Source organism: Alligator mississippiensis, chromosome 10 (genome assembly GCF_030867095.1).
Source record: "Alligator mississippiensis isolate rAllMis1 chromosome 10, rAllMis1, whole genome shotgun sequence".
Classification (NCBI taxonomy): domain Eukaryota; kingdom Metazoa; phylum Chordata; order Crocodylia; family Alligatoridae; genus Alligator; species Alligator mississippiensis.
In genome coordinates this window covers 60,465,936-60,484,394 of record NC_081833.1, presented here as the reverse complement: position 1 = coordinate 60,484,394, position 18,459 = coordinate 60,465,936, and the positions used below count along the sequence as shown (strand labels likewise).

The window sequence follows — 18,459 nt, the reverse complement described above, 5'->3', positions numbered from 1 at the left end:
TGATGTAGTGTATATTACAACTCACATGGAGAACAGAAAAACACACCATTTGCAGCAAACCAGGAAGAGTAGTTAGAAACTAACACATGATTATAGGAGGGCCTCGCTTTCTGGGCAGTAGAAGTTCAATAGCCTTAAAGACTCTACCTCCCCCAAATAGGGTTTCCTGGGTGGAATGAACACTTGCTCCGTTCAGAGAGAAGACCTTAAGGTAGTAGGTGTTGCAACTAGTCACAGTTCCTTTGAAGTCAATGGGGATGATGCAAATTGGGCACATCTACACAAAATGTTTACTGCGGAGTAGACTAATTAACTGCACATTAAACATCTTAGTGTCTACACATGCAGGGCTATTAAGCTGGAGTAAACTAATAAACTCCGCAGCAGGGTACTACTTGTAAATACAAGTACTATCCTGTTGTGGGGGGGGGGTTTCTCCTCAACAGCACACATGTAGATGGCTACCTGGGGCACGAGGATGCTTCAGTGAGGGGGCTGCCTGCCAGCTAGCCCTACACTGAAGTACCCACGTGCCCCAGCCAGCCCCTCTGGCGCATGTTGAGTTGGGCAGTAATCTAGAAGGTGGTTTTCCCAGAGGAAACACCATGTGTCTGGGCCCATGAAGGCAGTTTTCCTTAAGAGCCTGGGGGATAACTTCTTCTGGCACGGTTCAATGCCCGCTGAGGTGTTGGGGCTTAAAGCCCACTTTATGGAAATGGGAGGCTCTTCCCTAACTTGCTCCTACAGCCATATGGCTGAGAGCAGGTGAAACTTGGGGCATCCAAACCCCACGTTTTCGGGCTTGAGCCTGCATATAGGATGCCTACCAAAAGACGTTGGAAATATCTGAAGCCCCTGGTGGGGGTGGAGGATGTTTGGTAGTTATAGGGCCACTTATGGTTCTGGAATGACTCATGGATTTGGACTTGATTTGGCCGATTTGGCTTGGAACATGAAAAATTTCTTTTAGAAAAAAAAAGTTGAGTCGGGCAGGCTGGCCCCTAGGGCCTCCTGCCAGCCAGGGCTGCTCCAACTCAACTCAACATGCTGTTGGCCCAGGTGCACATTCAAACAGTGCACCTGGGAGTAATAAACTCCAGGGTTTGTTGCTTCACATTAATTGCACATGTAGACACACCCATTATGTGGCAATAATGTCAGTGCAACTGTGGCTACTCAGACTAGCCAAGGATATATCCCCAGGACAGTTTTCTGTGAGAATATAAAGGAAACACTGGAAGTATGATGTTAATGCTTACTTTCTTTTTCTTTTCTTTTTTATTAATTAATCCAATTTATCAAATAACAGATTTGACATTTAAGGATAAATCCAATCCCCTAAAATAAGGCAGATAGTTATCTTTCATCAGCAGTGCTCCCTTAGCCCATCAGCATCTACAGAAATCTTGTGTTTTTTTAATACCTGACAGTTCCTTTATGTTTCCCTGTGGTATGCTTTTGTGTTTCTTCAGCTCTTTATAATAAGTCACCTCCCTCTTTTTCCCCACTAACTGTTTTTCAGAGTACAGGGAAGCATAATCTAAGACAGTGGTTCTCAGTCTTTTTAGAATCAGGGCACTCTCCCCCACTGTTTTGATTTTGGCTGTATCCCCAATTGAGGACCAGCATATCCCAATTGTTCTCAGCTGGGTACTGCTGCTGACACCCCACCAGCAAAGAGTGCCCCACATACCTGGCAGACAGCCAGAGCAGGAAGGGCTCACATGCCCACATGCACATGCACTCTCCTGCCTGCTTTAGGCTTATCAGAGAACTTTACTGAGGCAGGAGAGCACAGATGTCCCACAGCCCGTCCCAGAAACAGAGCTGTGGAACTGCCCTGCACTCTTCCATTTCTGGGAGAAGCCAGTCCAGGAAGGGCTGCAGTACGAGCTGCTTTAGGTTAGTCAGAAAACTAATGAGGTAGGAAAGGACTTGTATGCTGCTGCCCTTCCCAGCCCAGCTCTGCATCAGATGCATAAGGCATTTTTACCTGGTGGTGGTGGCGACACCCATGCCACCGGATCCCTGAGGGAGTCTCAAGGCTGGTTGAGAACCACTATTCTAAGATTCGTATTAGCAAACATATAGGCAAGAAGGATGTTTGCTATTCTTTGAAAAGACTTTTCTTCCATCCTGGTGCCCCTGGTGTAGGTGGTGCTCCTGCTCAAGGTAGTATTTTACAATTCTGGTTTAACATTTTGCTTATGCTTTATCTATAGGAAACTATGAAGAACTGACACCAACCAATGCATTCACTTTTCGGATGACTCCATCTGTGGGGCATTTAGCATTAGCTTTTCTTCAAGGGTCATTTGCATTCAGTGGGTGGAACTTCTTGAATTATGTAACAGAAGAATTAGTTGATCCCCGCAGGCAAGTATTTAGTTCCATCCTACCCAGTTGCTTTGAAGTACTAAGAATCTGGGATCAATCTATTGGTACCATTCACAGAGTAAGCTGCAGCAGGACTGTCTATACGTAAGCTTCTGACTCAAGGAATAAAGGTATCAAGGAGATTGGCATGAGGTTTGCTGCAGACCACAATGTTTGCTAAGCCTGGAAGAGAGCCAGCTCCGCCATCATGAAGCCACAGTTCAAATGTGTCAGAATGCCTGAGGTGGAAAAGTAGAATGACAAATACAGGTGGCAGCTTTTGCATCTTTAGTTAGCTCTAGATGTTCAGCATATACACGCTAGCCTATGCCAATTGAACAAAGAGGAATTTCAAGTATATCTCACTCTGAATGGTAACAAGAGAAGATCTCTAAACTGCTACATGTGTGCAGATGCTTAAATCACTCATCTGAGCAATGAAATGTGCATGTACATCAAGTTATGCATTCTCATAAGTCTTTGAAGGACTGAGGGAGTTAAGAAGCCAGATATGGGGCTGTCTCAAGCAACCAACATTTTCACAAAGCTCCAGAATTTCCGAGTGAATCGTGACAAATTTTGACCTAAATCAGGCAGTATGTCCCTAACTGAGCATCCGGAAAAAAAAGGAAAGAAGTTAAATGTGCTGTTTGCCAATGGGAATTGGGCATTGTACTGTCAATGTACAAATTAAACGTGAAAAATTATTCATAATAATTAATAATTCATACTAATATTTTTTCAGGTCTGCAGTTTTTGAGGGAGGAATAAAAGAAAGTTAGTTATACTGCCAAAATAAAGCATGGAAAAAACCCTACTGCCTGTAACAAGTCTTTGCAAAACCATAATCTTTTCTGTATCAGACAGAGAAGAACAAAAATCCTTCTTGTTTCTTTGGATGAAAGGCCTGCCCCTAAGCAAGCTCTCTGCATTTATAGAACGCTCCTGTAACTTAGCTAAATCTATTAAATAACTGAGACTGGGAAAAAGGCAAGTCCATTATTTTTCAATAACTAGCAGTGCGTTGTTCATGGTACATTATTAGTCTAGTTAGTTATCTTACGAATAGGACTTGGTGCACTTTGAAAGTAAATTAAATTCTTCCTTCATCCAATTTAATTTTCAAGTAGATATACACCTGCAGAAAATGTGCATGTGGTCTTCACAAAACAGAAGCTGATATCTATAGCACAGCACATTATAAATCTATTTGTTGACCTTCAGATTTGTGGTTAAATATGGTGACATATGGGTTTATCATCTACCAGAACATGAAATCTTATAATGGTTCTAGTGACTATGTCTAGCTATTGAGAGAAACAGAATTCTCTCTCTCTCTCTGTCTCCTTATGCTATATACAGCAATAGAAGTTTACACCACAAAACTGAGTGTAGACTTCCCCAAAATGTAGGGGGTTGGTATGGCTTAGTTGTAAGCAAATACAAATTCTTATCACCCCTCCTAATTCTCTCATTAGGAACCTACCTCGTGCCATATTCATATCCATCCCTCTGGTGACATTTGTGTATACGCTCACCAACATTGCATATTTCACTGCCATGTCACCCCAAGAGCTCTTATCCTCCAACGCTGTGGCGGTAGTAAGTAAACCATTCCATGGATGTCTAAAATACATTTTAATTTCAGTTTTGTGCTTTGCAGTGTATTCAGTGTATTTCAGTTTTTCTGCCTTCTGTTGCTTTAGACATTTGGTGAAAAGTTACTGGGCTATTTTTCCTGGGTTATGCCAGTCTCAGTGGCCCTATCTACATTTGGAGGAATAAATGGATACCTTTTTACCTCATCAAGGTTAGATGGAGTACAATTTTATGAACATTATCTAATTTGGGGAGGGGCTGTTTTAATTTCATTTGCTAAAGCAATACTAGATGGATATTCTGGATGTTATAGAACATGATCTCGCTGTTGGGCATGTTAGATACATTAAGTTAGGAATTACTCAATTTTAGTCAGTAAATAGAACACTGAATTGCAGAATCACTTGCAAAAGAGCCCTTATGGTCTACTGAAAGGGTATTCAGCTATACTGAAATAATTCATCCATATGTAGGCAATGTAATTTTATAATATTATAGGTTGTGGACACATGAACAGGTTTTCCTGGGAAAACACAAGCTTCCCCCGAGAAATAAAGCTGGGGTCACGTGAAACAATCCCATGAGCCAAGGTAAATCTCCTAAACTGGGAAATGTTATCCTGGTTTCAATCCACTGCCTTTTCTTCCTGGGAAAGCTGTTAATTTATGCACAGTTCCCCGAGGCAGTTTCATTCATACTTTTGCCTTGAGGTTCCAGTCTCAGGGTAATTCTCTCCATGTTACCCTGGCCAAAGTTTCAGTAGCCACTAGCCAAGCTCCGTTTAGCTCCGATTGTAAGGACAAATTGTGTTCTCAGTTACATAGGCACATATCTAAAGTAGGCCCATTTATTTTAGGGGAATTGTTCTCAGTTTGCACTGCTGTCACAGGAATCAACATTTTTCCTGCGTATATTAAATTCTAATTTAATAGAAATACCCTATCTCCTTAAGAAAGCAAAATACCAAATTCTAATAGCAATTCAGTTCTTTAACATTTTAGCAAAGTCCCTTACTGTGGTGTTCTCACAAATATCATGACAAATTTGAACCTAACCAATTTGAACATATTTAAAAATGTATAACACAATCACAATATTTATAAATATATAATTTTTTTTTTTTAATCAAATCTTGAGGGGTAGTAGACCAGATCCAAAGCCCATTAGGCATTGAAATAACCATCCCTTTAGGTATCTATCTTAAGTAATTATACAGTACCCATTCCATAGTACCTGAAAACCTTCTCAGTCTTTCATGCATTTATCCTCCTAGCACTCCTGTACATAGGGAGGTCCTATTACCCCCATTTGACAAACAGGGAACTGAGTTATGACAGACTTTGCTGGAGTTATGTGCTTAATCCCTTGGTTTTAGGGCTATGTGATTTCCCCTGGTCTCACACAGTCTGTAACAGAACAGCACTTGGTTTCAAGTCTCAGATTAGTGAGCACTAGAAATTTAACTCTCTCTGCAAGTTTCCCATATGCTTTGGATCAAGTCACTTAGGAATGGACAAATAAGACAGCTAAGCATTGAAATTACTATTGCACACACACTGAATGTTCCTTCTCTTCTTTCCAGATTATGTTTCTCTGGAGCGCGAGAAGGTCACTTGCCCAGCTTGCTTGCTATGATCCATGTTAAACACTGTACACCAATCCCTGCCCTTCTAGTGTGTGTAAGTTTTACTTTTTCTCTCGTGATGTCTCATAACCTGCTTAGATTTGAATAAGACTAAGAGTTTCAAAAAACCTTTGTTTGCAAACTGAAGTTCTCTGTTTAAAGAAATGCATGTTCTTTTACCAATGCTGTCTGCTCCAGGATTTTTTTTTTTTATATGGACAAAGTTCTCCAAGGTAGTTCTCTGCAGTGTCAGTGCCAGCTGCCAAGCCTACAGCCACAGTGATCCCCAGGGTCAGGGCAAAATGCTACTCTGCTGAACAATGTTTTGTGCTGAACAATAGCTTTGTACTAATAACTTCTTCTCCAAGGAATCAGGATGTCTCGACTTCACCTTGCTCCTGTAAAGAAAGGGAAGAGAGAAAAATCACTGTAACGAGATCTGAACAAGAGGGCAGCTCAGTTACATTAGGAGGCAACACAGGAAAGATTTTTGTTTGCCTGTTTTTTCTGTTTATGCACACGGCATTATTATCTCATGGCAGTGGGTTGCACAAGTTACTACCAAAACAAAGGGTGGAATAGTGCTATAAAAAGAAGAGAGTTAGAATATAAGGTGCACTAATGTTTTATTTAAAACATGTACAAGAGGCAAAATTCCTCATATTTCAGTCCATAACTGCATGCAGTAAGCAAGAAAATATTCTGACAGTGCAACCAGGGTTTCACCCATACTAACTACCTATGTTCTGCTTGTCCCCGTGGGAGAACAACTAGCTATAACAGTTGTGCCATAGCCTACTGATATATTTTTCTCAATAAGTCTCATGCACCTTCTATGTTTGCATAAAATCATGGTGTAGCTGAACAGCAGTAGTATTCATACAGAGAGGACTTAATGCCCCATAACACAAATAACACACATTATCTGCAAATCTTTTTTGGTTGAACTGCACCACAATCTGTGCTGTCTTAAAAAAAATGGACTCACATTGGGTTGCTGTGCTCTAGTGATGCAGATGAAGCAAAATCCCTTGATCATGAAAAGATATCAGCTCAAACAGTATGTTGAGTAGCAGTGAGTGTTACTCTGAAATAGCCACAGTCTATGCAAGCTCCCCATGCAAAACAGACCTGATAAATCAGACACATGCTAGCTACCCAGTTTATTCAAAACATTTCCATTAAATTAGTGTGCAAATTATAGAACCAACACTGCATATTAACTACTCATTTGAGGTGGTTTTTATGCATCTCAGGATGTTCTAAATGTTTCCATGAAATATTAATTTCTTAACGAATAGTAATATAAAAATAATACACGGTTAGCAGTTCCAATAGCATATTAGGTCAGCCTTTAGGGAAGGCTAATTAATGCATCAGGATTTTACTAATTAATCCTGGCTCTCTATGCATTAAGGGGGGGCCTGCTTAACATTTCTGAGGATAACTTGTTTTTACTGTTCCTTAGCAAAAGGACTGTCCAAATAAGGTGGCTAATATTACAACATTAGGAGAGTTCAAGCCATTTAAAAGTGTTTTACAGAGAAAGGCTTAAGGCAAGGTAAATCAGTGCTTTGTGCAGTAAAGATTCAAATTGTGCCACGTGTTTGATCTGTTGCCAAGCATTTTGTATGGCACTGGTGTGTCCCCATATAAGCAAGCAGGATATTTCTCTGGAATAAATACAACCTCCAGTTTAAGTACTCCTCATTTTTTTGAAATGACAAAGGGGGCAACTGGGTAACTTGACGGGGAACATGCTGACTACTCCTACCCAGGAATTATTCCTTTATAGAATCCTAGGATTGGAAGGGACTGCAAGGGTCATCTAATTCAATCTCTGCACAAATGCGGGATGCATTATTCCTGTAGCCTTCTAGACAAATGCCTACCCAGCCTTTTCCTGAACACTTCAAATGAAGGAGATTCCACAACTTCCCTGAGCAGCATATCCACCGTCCGACCACTTCAGTGCAGCCTACACAAGACATTTCATCAGCACTAGAGATTTTATCACAAAGCCAGCCAATCATTTTCTAGCCAAATAGTCAGCTATGCTTATTTGTAATATTGGGCATCATCCATAGAAAAGCAGACTGCCATGGTACATGTGGAATGCAAGACTATAAGATAAATGCTGTCCTATTTTAAACTTTTCCAAGTTACCAGCTTTGCTGTAGTCTTCCCAAGACTATGAGATCTCCCTTGGGCCTTATATTAGTAGCTGTGGAACAACAAGGCACAGAGTTATCTAGTATTACTGTCTGTACCTGTAGCACAGCATGTTTGTTCTCCCTGCCTTTGCTACAAAATCAGTGAGTCACAACAAACAGGAAAGGGTAGAAAGGTCAGTACAGCACACAGGCTCATCATGAACAATTCTGGAATCCAATTTTAGGTGCTGAGTCTTATTGGACACTAAGCTCTGGGTCCTAGTGAACACTTTTTATAGTATGATGGCATTTTTAGGGAATAATATTGCAAATGGATGAGTATTTATTATAGCTAAAAACACAATCATGTGACAGAACACATCTCTGTGTTGATTAATGCAAGTAAAAGCACGATCAAGAGAGGGTCAGTGGTAGCACAATATAACTACCTAAGTAGTCCTAGCCTAACACCTTCACCTCCAGCTGATGGCAATGGGAGGCGAAAGCATTCAGAACCTCTCAGGAGCAAGCCCATGAATAGTAAGCCAGGTCTGTTTGCATTACAGTATTATTCAGAAACAAAGCAAGTGCAAATAAGCAAGCAGATGCATGGAAATTTCCATTATCCATCAGCTAGTTTCTAAACAGTGCTAATGATAAAAAGATTAATGATCTAGATCATCTGCAGGATGAACTATTGGCTGAAGAAAAAAAAAAAAGAAAAGGATAAAGCTTTTCTTCTTCATACTATATACAGGTCACCTGGAACAAAATAAGGTACTAACCACAGAATGTCTGTCTACAAGAAATCCATCTTTTCTCATAACAACTTAAACTTTGCCAGAAGTTCTTGTCATAAAGCTAAACAGCTTTTAAAACAAACATATCAGAAATTGGTAGAGTGAAGCTATTAAAAGCATACGCTGCAAGTGTTCTGTTCTGTAGTGTAGTTACACCTACACAGGAAAATCTGTATCGGCTTCATGGGAAAGGAAAAACAAAGCCTTAATTCAGGGGACAATCTGTGGGATGATTAAAATCACTGAATTCGAGAAAGTCCATTGTTGGGCATTATAGTTGCTCCATCTTAGACCCCAAAGTGTTCTGGAATTAAAAGCCAGGCACATTCAGTGGTTTTTCTGCTCATTAGTATCCTCTTGCCTCTGTGTATAACCTGGCTATATCCTGTCTGCAGTGCAGAAGCTGGAAAAGAGCTGATGCAGGTGTCTGACATGCTCAGGCATTTCCTCAGAGATTGTACGTTGCTGGCACAATACGTAGTTAGTGAGTACCGACAGCTTTCCAGCTCTGGCTTGTTCCAGATGTTGCGTTGCTTTCTGAAAAGAATATCACTAGTCTACTCTAGGGGCAGATTGCTATAAACATTCTTAGTATCCAGGCTGTGCAGGACAGAAGGGAGAGGAAGGAAAAGGAAAAGACCTCAATACACACAGAAGCAGCACAGCTGGTACAGGAGCCTCCATGGCCAGTGAGCTCCTTGTCTGGTGTCATTCCCCTCAAAATTCTTGCGTGCTAATTTGGGAATCCCTTTGGATCAGGTCCTTGCTGTGGAGGTCAGATATTCACTTCACCCTGTTCTTTCCTATCAGCATGATAGCACTGGAGTGTTAATTCAGGACTCTCCACAGCTACAGCAGTTGAACCTACTTGGTTTTAAAAATGTATAGTCATTTTGTAGAAAGAAAAGGAAGAATCACATCTACTAGGCACCTCTTATCAACCAATATTACTTTTTTTGAGTATCAAGGCCATTTCTTTTCACTTTGTGGCCCTCTGTTCATTATTTCAAACATGTCTTCAAAATGTAGTTAAGGCCAGTATCAGGAGTGACATTTTCAAAGATGACCTCTGCAATCAAACTAACAATTTAGTACATGCATAGGTGTGAAAATCCTTGAAAACTGGGCTACCAGTGTTTGCAAAACCTGTGCAAGAAAAGCTGTGCAAGCATTCACAGTAGTTGTTAGCACATGACCATAATTAGAAGAGTCATTTTAGGAAATTCTCAATACATCTTTATAAGCAGAACTATAGATCCTCATAATCAAAATAACTCCAGATCCCCATTCAATCCTAGGTTTCTGTGGCACAGCTTTAATATAATAAACAGAACTGCAGGAGTCAACAGCAACACCCAGCATGAGATGTAAATAAAAGAAGCTTAACTGCTTGATTTCCCACCCCTCTTTTTATTGCTTTTATACAAATTTCCAGTGCTGACTGAAATAATATGCTTCTTTCTTTTCCAGTGTTCGGCTACTGCTGTTATCATGCTTGTTGGAGACACATACACATTAATTAATTATGTGTCATTTATTAACTACCTCTGCTATGGAGTGACAATTATAGGCCTGATTGTTTTACGTTGGAAGAAACCCAAAATCTTCAGACCTATCAAGGTGAAAATATTTAAACTAATTTCTTAGTTCTGCACTCTGCCCATTAACAGTGTAAAGGATGCATGAGTCATGGCAAGCCCCTTCTCAGACCCAAAGTATTGTTCTTATTTGTGTTGTGGAAATGCCTAGAGGGCCTGACTGAAGCGCCGTTGTGTTAGCGCTGCACAGACAGATAGCAAGACAGTCTCTGTCCAAAAGCATTTGTGGTTTGAGAGAGAAAACAGACAAAGAGTGGGAGGAAGATCCAAAGCACAGAACAGGGAAGCTTATTATACAGCAGGCTTTTGGCTGGGCTGGGAATAGAAAACCGGTCTGTGGATCCCAGTACTGTGCCCTATCCATTAGGCAACACTGCCCTCCTACCCTTGTATATCTCGCAGAGTGCTCTTATAATTCTGTACAGTTCTGTTCTGCTCTTCTCTTCTGTCTTCTCTTAGGTAAATCTCCTTGTTCCAATCACTTACCTGATATTTTGGGCATTTCTGTTGATCTTCAGTTTATATTCTGAACCAGTCGTCTGTGGAATTGGACTCATTATCATAATGACTGGAGTGCCAGTTTTTTTTCTTGGCGTGTACTGGAGAAATAAACCAAAGTGTGTAAATAATTTAATTGGTAAGAACACCTTTCAATCTGCAACCGTCCTCCTCGGTTCCACTGTTTGTTCATAAACACGTAGGATTCTCTCGGGTCTTCCCCTCCCACACAGCTACATTCACGGGATTCACCAACATTCAAATTCTATTCAGCAGCTAGGCAGAGATCTTTGGGTAGGATTTTGCTGATTGAAGTTTATAAATATCACTCCAATTATTTGCTAAGAATGAGAGCAGTTTAATGCCAGTACATGATACATATCGAGAAGCAAAAAGCAATGGTGCACATGGCATGAGAAAAGTGTGGCTTTACAATGGAGAGCATAAGTACACTGCAAACTTAAAAATGTCTGGCAACAGCACCCTCAAACACACCACACTAATCCCTGTGTGGACTGTCTCCTAAACCAGAAACAGTACAGTTGCATTCATACAGCACAGGGGTGGGCTAATTAACAGTGTCATTTATAGCTAATTAGCATTTCCGCTATTTTTTCAGCCAGCGGCAACATGCCGCCAGTTTTAGTGAGTGACAGGGCTAATTAGCTGTCTGTAGTGCCAGGGGAGTGTGGCTATACTAGCTGTAGGAGTCACAGCATATGAAGGCAGCACTGTCCAGCACAGAGGGCTTGTGGAGTATATATGTCTAAATATGGGGAAACTGCCTCTGGCTCACAATTTGCAGCCCCTGAACCCATGCTCGGTGCAGCAGGAAATAGGCTTCTAGGTGTGATCACAGGGGTTCTGGGGCTTGATTTTTAAATGGAAAGGAAGGATGCTGAAGTCCGGCCCTGAAATGCAAATGAAGAAACAGAAACAATAGATGGTCTGGAGAGAAATTAATGATAGGCTACAAGGAAAAGAAGTGGGGAGCATGAGACTTCCTGGAAACCAGAAACATATTTCTTTGGTTTGTAACTCTTCTCAGCAAGAAATTACCATCCTTTGTGCAGGGCGGCTGCTGTCATTCGCATGCCACTTTCTAGACTTCAGCAAAGTTTCTAGAGCTTGTGCACCAGGAATATATTTCACATAGGGCTTTGCTGGAATGACTGCTCTAAGACTGTTACCATGGGTAGTGACAGCCCAGGTTTCTTGCTGCATCCCCATGGGGCGCACTGTGTCAGTCACATTTTCAGGGCCAGGGAGCAGGAGGGAGCTGTAAGTTGCATTTCTGTGACTGCAGCTGGTTCACCGAGGTGCCTGTACTGCTCAGCCCTCTGCACATTGTTATTTTTCTTCTCCTGACCTTGCACTTCCCTCCATTTATTCAGCCATCTCATCATGGCCACGGTCCAGCCAAGCACTTATGCAGGAGTGTAACTTCAAACACAGGAACTGTCTAACTGCCTAAATAAACAATAGTAAACGTAGAGCACCTATAAGCTTCACCAAATCCTATCCTCCTCACCCTGCTTTTGAATTTGCTCCTTTCCTCAGCCTACTGCACACACACATCCCAATGGACAGCAAGATTCCCACATGGATCGATATCAGTAATCATTTTACATGCATAAAATAGGAAATCCAGGTTCTACCACCACTCAAAAAAATTAAATTACACATGGGTCATAAATTTGAGCTGAAACAAGGTCTTTAATAATTTTTCTTTTTTATTTGATTTCTTATTAAGGCTGGGATTTTCAAAGAAAAAAATCTAAGATGAATGGAAACTAAAGAGTTGGGTACCTGACTCCTTAGGCTGTTTTGAAAATCTCAGCCACCCATGTTAAAGGGAAAATGATTTCATTCCTAATTTCAAATGGAAAAGTGTAATAAATGTGGTTTAACTGGTTCAGCCTCATTGCATTAGGTCTTATTCAAACAGGTTTAGAAGTATATTTGCTCACAAGCTAAGCAATCAAAAGGCTAGATTACTTGAATGCTTTCAACAATAATCCCATTAACAACATGGGTGTTTGTTCCTCATAGAATCCATGACATACTGGGGACAGAAGCTGTGTTTTGTCGTCTACCCTCAGGGGGGAGAGCCAGAAGAGGAGGATCTACCTTACACTCATTCTCAGCTCCCAGAAAGTGAGAAGACCTTGAAGAAATAATGAGAATTTCTATAAGACAGATGTAGCTTTTTGTTTACATGGTGATTTTTGCAAAAAAGAAAAAAGAAAAAAAGGTTTTTCCTTGAAAAGAAAAAATATATGTTTTTAGAAATCATATAGTAAAGCCCATAAAAAGAGCTACTCCTCTATAGCAATCCCTAGCATTTAGCTTTTTTCCTTAAAAAAATAAAAATATGGAGCTGGTTGTTTTTTTCTGACTGTATTTCAGTCAAAGGAGTTCAGCAGAGAAACAGTAAGCTAAGTCTGTAATTACCAGTCTCAGCAGTCATATGGTTCTGCTGTAAGGCATACAGACCTACAGCATTTCAAACCTAAAGAACCTTCCAATTAAGAAAATAAAAGGGTTAAGTCAGGGGAACAAGGGAAGGCTCTTCAGCCCTGCTCCTTCCTAGGGAAGCCAATGATAAAACTCGGATTGACTTCAGCTGTACAGATTCAGGTCCTCCTTGTCCCACATGATTTAAAGTTACAATCTAAAAACTTAGCTGTGCAAAAGCCAAACACCTATGAGAGCAAAGTTATGGCCATGTCTCAATATGTGCAAATTCAGTTGTTAAAACTAGGCACATTTGAGGTACTTCCATATAGTACACTGGAGTTGCATGTAGTTTCTATGCTATATGTGATCAATGATCATTCTGCCATCAACAATATAATAAAGAGAAGTTGAGAAAAGAGCTGAAGTAACTTCAGTCCTCAAGCATTTCTGCAAACAAGGAGTTGGGTTTCATATTAAGAATTCTGAACAACTTTATTATTACAATAACTGGAGATACGGGCTAAATTTAGTACAGTTCTATTGTCATTGGAGAAAGAGAAAAAGTCTTCTAAACATAAATTGAAATGCATAATGGAAAAAAAGAATCAAAGTATAATCTGTTCCTTTATTTCTAATGTTTCAAACAAAAATCTCATATTGCCTTTGAAGGTAAACACATTTCATCCGTATTCAGAAAAGCTATAATCCTTAATTATTCTACCATAAGATGCTCTTTAAAAAGTGTCTTGCATGTTTATAGCTGTAGAAATTTGATATCATAAGATATCAGTAGTTGGCTTATTTCATAAATTTATAGTGGCTGTAGCTGTACAAATCTGACCATTTCTATACCAAAGAATCTTTTGAAAATGCAAAAATATAGAATAGCTCTAAGCAATACTTTGATATAGATTTGATATAGTTGCTACCTTTGATATAAATTACTACATTTTCTAGTTTTTACAATAGCCATATGAATGTTAGTTTTGCAGGTATCATGTTTTATTGTATGTTAAAGGCTTTGGTACAAAAATTAAGGGTTCATTGGTCTCTTAGTTTGTCGTGTACTACAGCATTACTCTCTGCAATACATTGAAGATGAGGCTCAAAATATGAGGCCAGATAAAGGAAAGCATCTTTCCAACAGAATAGGCATTTAGAATATATTTTTATTTCAAAAATATATATCCACACTGTCCAGATAGTAGATACAAAAAAAGGAAGCACAAGTTACAATTACCAGGTTCATATAAAAAAAGAATGCAGGATTAAAATATATTTAGCTAGAGAAGTACACACACATACAAACAATACTCGAGTGAGAGACTCCACATTTTAAATAATCATATAAATAGGTAGGTTTGCAAATCAAAGTCAAATTTTCAACATAGGCCGGATACCCATCACATTACTGGAAAAAACAGTTTATACTGGTTTACTATTGTGATGCCTGGTTTACTTGTCTTTGCCTGTCAAGATTTGTATGGCCAAGATTCTGATGTTCTTTAGATTAAAATTCACTCTTGTGACATACATTTCAAGAAGATTACTTTCCCCAATAATGTTACTGGCTAGCAGGCAAATTAAATATAGTTCAGGATCAACAATAACATTAGGTTCAGTAATTGTCAAGTTTTATGGGTTTGTTTGTTTTTTAACAATAAAGATATGAAATTTGGCTGGAGTTAAAGCTATGCAGAACTTTTCAATGACAAATCTGCTGTAATGAGAAAAGGCACGGGTATTAAGAATATACTGTAACTGCTGGTATTCTTTCACATGGGTTTTCTTTGGTTAAGGAAACTAAAATCAGAATTAAAGGACCAATTGCTTCAGTTTTAAAATGTGTTTGGCTGAAATCTTGTCTTACTGCAGTACATTTTCAAACTTTAAAATAATTTTGGACTTAAACCAGGCGGCGGAATTTAGATGAAGGTATTTTGGAACAGTGTTTTACTTTGGGCCCATCTTTGATGTATAGAGCTCATCTGAAAGCTGTTTCTGTCACCCTGTTTAGTGATCATAAACACTGCTGTTTAGTGATCAATATTCTTCATCACATTCTGCTTTAGAAAAAAAGCTTTTGTGAAAGCTAGGTTTTACTTTATGCAGTATCTGACACCAAAATCAGCACACAGAACCAGCATACCATCTCATGTTCCACAACATACAACAGGGGCGGGCAATTATTTTGGCTGGAGGGCCACTTAATGAGTTTTGGTGAGCTGTTGAGAGCCACATGGGTAGTCCCGCCCCTCGACAGTTGCCCCACCTGTGTCACCTTGGGACTGGAAATCCCACTCCTTAAACCCTGACCTTTGCTGCCGGAACCCCTTCCCCTACCCCCCAGAAATACTCCTTTCGGGAGGGGTGGTTGCCATCTTAGAAGCAGAAAAAAAATAAATCATACACTAAAAGTCAAATATTTGCTATAACATTTGTTTATTACAACAAATATTTTTTGTAATGATTTGTGTTTGAGTTGCATATATAGAGGTGATTGCATAACAACTCAAAAATAAATGCTTAATTTTGTATATTGTGTGGGGAGGGGGGTGTATGGTGGGGTGTGTATGTGGGTGTGGGTGCAGGTGCGTGTATGGTAGGTTGTGGGTGTGTGGGGTAAGATGGGGGTGTAGGGTTTTTTTTAGGGGGTGCGGCTGTGTGTGGGTGGGGGGCATAAGGTATGTTGGAGGGTTGTGTACGTGGGGAGTTGTGGGGGCAGGGTGTGGGTGAGTGGGGGTTCACACAGGCGCCAGTAAGGTGCAGCTCTGGCCAGCGCTGCACACCACAGCAAGGGATGCAGCCTCCACTGGGCCATCTGTATCATCAGTGCTCCCTGCTACTCACACGCAGCCCCCCGCACTGGAACCAGCTGCCTTCCCTGCCGGGGTTGCACTGCATGGGAGGGAAGCCCCAGGAGCCTTCCCCTGGGGGACAGGGAAGGCATCCAGCTCCAGCGCTGGGGCTTTTCTCCCGTACTGTGCAAGTGTGGGGACTGCATGTGAGTGGCAGGAAGCACGGGTGATACAGACTTCCCAGTGGAGGCTGCGCCCTTCGCTGCAATGTGCAGTGGTGGCTGGAACCGTGCCACATAGGGCACCTGCACCCCGAGCACCCTACCTGCTGCTGCTGCTGTTGCCACCACCTGCAGGGCTGCATGCTATGGGGAGGGGAGTGTGGGGGAAGTCCCCACACCCCCCACCCTCCCTCACATCCACACCCTGCCCACCCGAGCTCCGCGCTGCTGCCACCTCCCTGGACGTGGGCTCTGCACTGCAGCCAGCCCCAGCCCCGTACTCCCACTCAGCTGCAGGTCCACTCCTGCTGCTTCCCTACCTGCTGCCTGGAGCCAGCAGGAGACTGGGGAAGTGGATCAGGACTCTGGGGGCTACAGTAGCAGCAGCCCTGCCTGGAAGCTGTACGTTAGCCAGGCCAGGCCCTTCCACCCAACAAGGGTGTTTTTAAAGGCATATAACAAGATATCTTGAAAAATTAAGAAAAAAAGCTAGGTCAAGAACAGGGTGTCAAACAATGTTTTAAAATGAATCTGAAGTCTCTTTCAGATTGGTACTTATAGGGCTACAGTGACTGTAGAAAATTCTTGTACATGGTATGTTAGCTTCTGCAATAATCCAGCATCCCAACCTGATAGGCTCTGTGGATAGGGGAGAGCAGTAGATGTGATATATCTTGACTTTAGCAAGGCTTTTGACATGGTCTCTCATGACATTCTCATTAACAAGCTAAGGAAATGCTGGCTAGATGCAAGTACTGTAATGTGGATATATAACTGAATCATCATGCTCAAAAAGTAGTCATCAATGGCTCAATGTCTAGTTGGGAGGGGGTTTCAAGTGGGGTTCCCTAGGGCTCTGCCCTGGGTCTGATATTGTTTAATGTCATTATTAATGATTTGGATAATGGGACTGAGTGCATGCTTAGCAAATCTGCAAACGATACCGAGTTGGGTGGAGTTGCAGATACTGCAGAGAGCAGAACTAAGATACAGAATAATCTGAATAGGCTGGAGAAATGGTTCAGAATTAATCAGATGAGATTCAACAGGGACAAATGCAAAGTCCTGCCCTCAGGATGGAATAATTGCATGTATAAACTTAGACTGGGGAATGACTGACAGGGCTACAGTACTGCAGAGAAGGACCTGGAACTCACAGTGGACCATAAGCTGAACATGAGCCAACAGTGTGCTCTTGTTGCAAAAAAAGCCATTACCATGATTATTATGGCTGCTAAGAGTCCTAGGTCATAGATTAGGAAAAGCAGTACCTAAAACAACAACAAATACAAGCTAACAATATGGTCCCTGCCTGAAAAGACCTCCTAGTCTAAATGTGAAAGACCACACATCACTTGCAGCATGTACCAAACCAGGGCTCACCATGCACACACACCCCCAGGGCCAACACGGCACATGTTGCCTGTAGTAGTGGCTATGTATAGGGGCTACACAGGGGTGCACATGCACCCCCTGAGAGTGCTGGTACAACCCTCACAGCCAGTGCTCCCCACTTAGGCGGCAGGCAGAGGGAGCAGGCGAGAGTGCTGGTGCCCCCCATGAGAGCACCAGCCAGAGTGTGGGGGCGCCAGCAGAAGTGATCCCCGCAGTCCCCCCACGGCTGATCATACTGACCTGAGAGGTTCCCCTGCAGCCAGTTGTGCCCCACCCCCTAGTGACTGGCTGCTGGGGGGTCGTGCCCCCCCTGCCTCAGGAGGCACCAGTCACCCATGGCCTGTGACATGGGCTGGACCTAATGCAGCACATGGCTCAGGGAGCCCGGGGTGTGGGCTTCATGCAATGTTCTAGACCAACCCCCTCTGCTGTCTGCAGCACATGGAGCCTGAGCTGGCACATGGGGTTGGTTCAGTGACCAGTGGGCCAAATCGTACAGCTCCAGAAGTCAGATCCAGCCCATAAGCTATTTGATACCCCTGCTCTAAATGAAACTGAACTCTCCCACTCTACCAAGCTGGCCACGGGCAGTAGTCTGTGCAAGATCTCAGCACTCAGATTATCCCAAGTCACTGATGCACAAGAGCATGGTCTTTGGGTGGTGCAGCCAGGCTTGGGGAATTTGACCTGTTCCCCTGTTCCCATAATGGCACAGGCCTTGAACAAGGTTGGAGCAGAACCAGCAATGGATCTCTGACAGTTTATGCCAGCTATCAGGTGCCCACCCTGAAGACATTCCTCAGCACCTCAGTAGTAAGTACTGGCTGCTGTAAACATAATCAAGTAGAAAGATATGTTGATTTTTCTTCAGTCCAGACAGCTTCAGGGGATGGACCACGCAAGACTGAATTAGTCAATAGACGTGACAATTTATACC

At 41.8% G+C, this 18,459-nt stretch overlaps 1 protein-coding gene across 1 annotated transcript in view; it reads left to right on the top strand.

Moving 5' to 3' along the window:
• SLC7A10 (solute carrier family 7 member 10) overlaps positions 1-14,952 on the top strand; it is an 81,538-nt gene extending 66,586 nt beyond the window's left edge. The window contains exons 5-11 of the mRNA XM_019492964.2: positions 2,223-2,376; positions 3,855-3,978; positions 4,083-4,186; positions 5,558-5,654; positions 10,023-10,172; positions 10,610-10,787; positions 12,701-14,952. Of these exons, the coding sequence (XP_019348509.2) occupies positions 2,223-2,376; positions 3,855-3,978; positions 4,083-4,186; positions 5,558-5,654; positions 10,023-10,172; positions 10,610-10,787; positions 12,701-12,828 (935 nt within the window). The 3' untranslated portion in view covers positions 12,829-14,952. The remainder of the gene's footprint in view (positions 1-2,222; positions 2,377-3,854; positions 3,979-4,082; positions 4,187-5,557; positions 5,655-10,022; positions 10,173-10,609; positions 10,788-12,700) is intronic.
• The last annotated feature ends 3,507 nt before the right edge of the window (positions 14,953-18,459 follow it).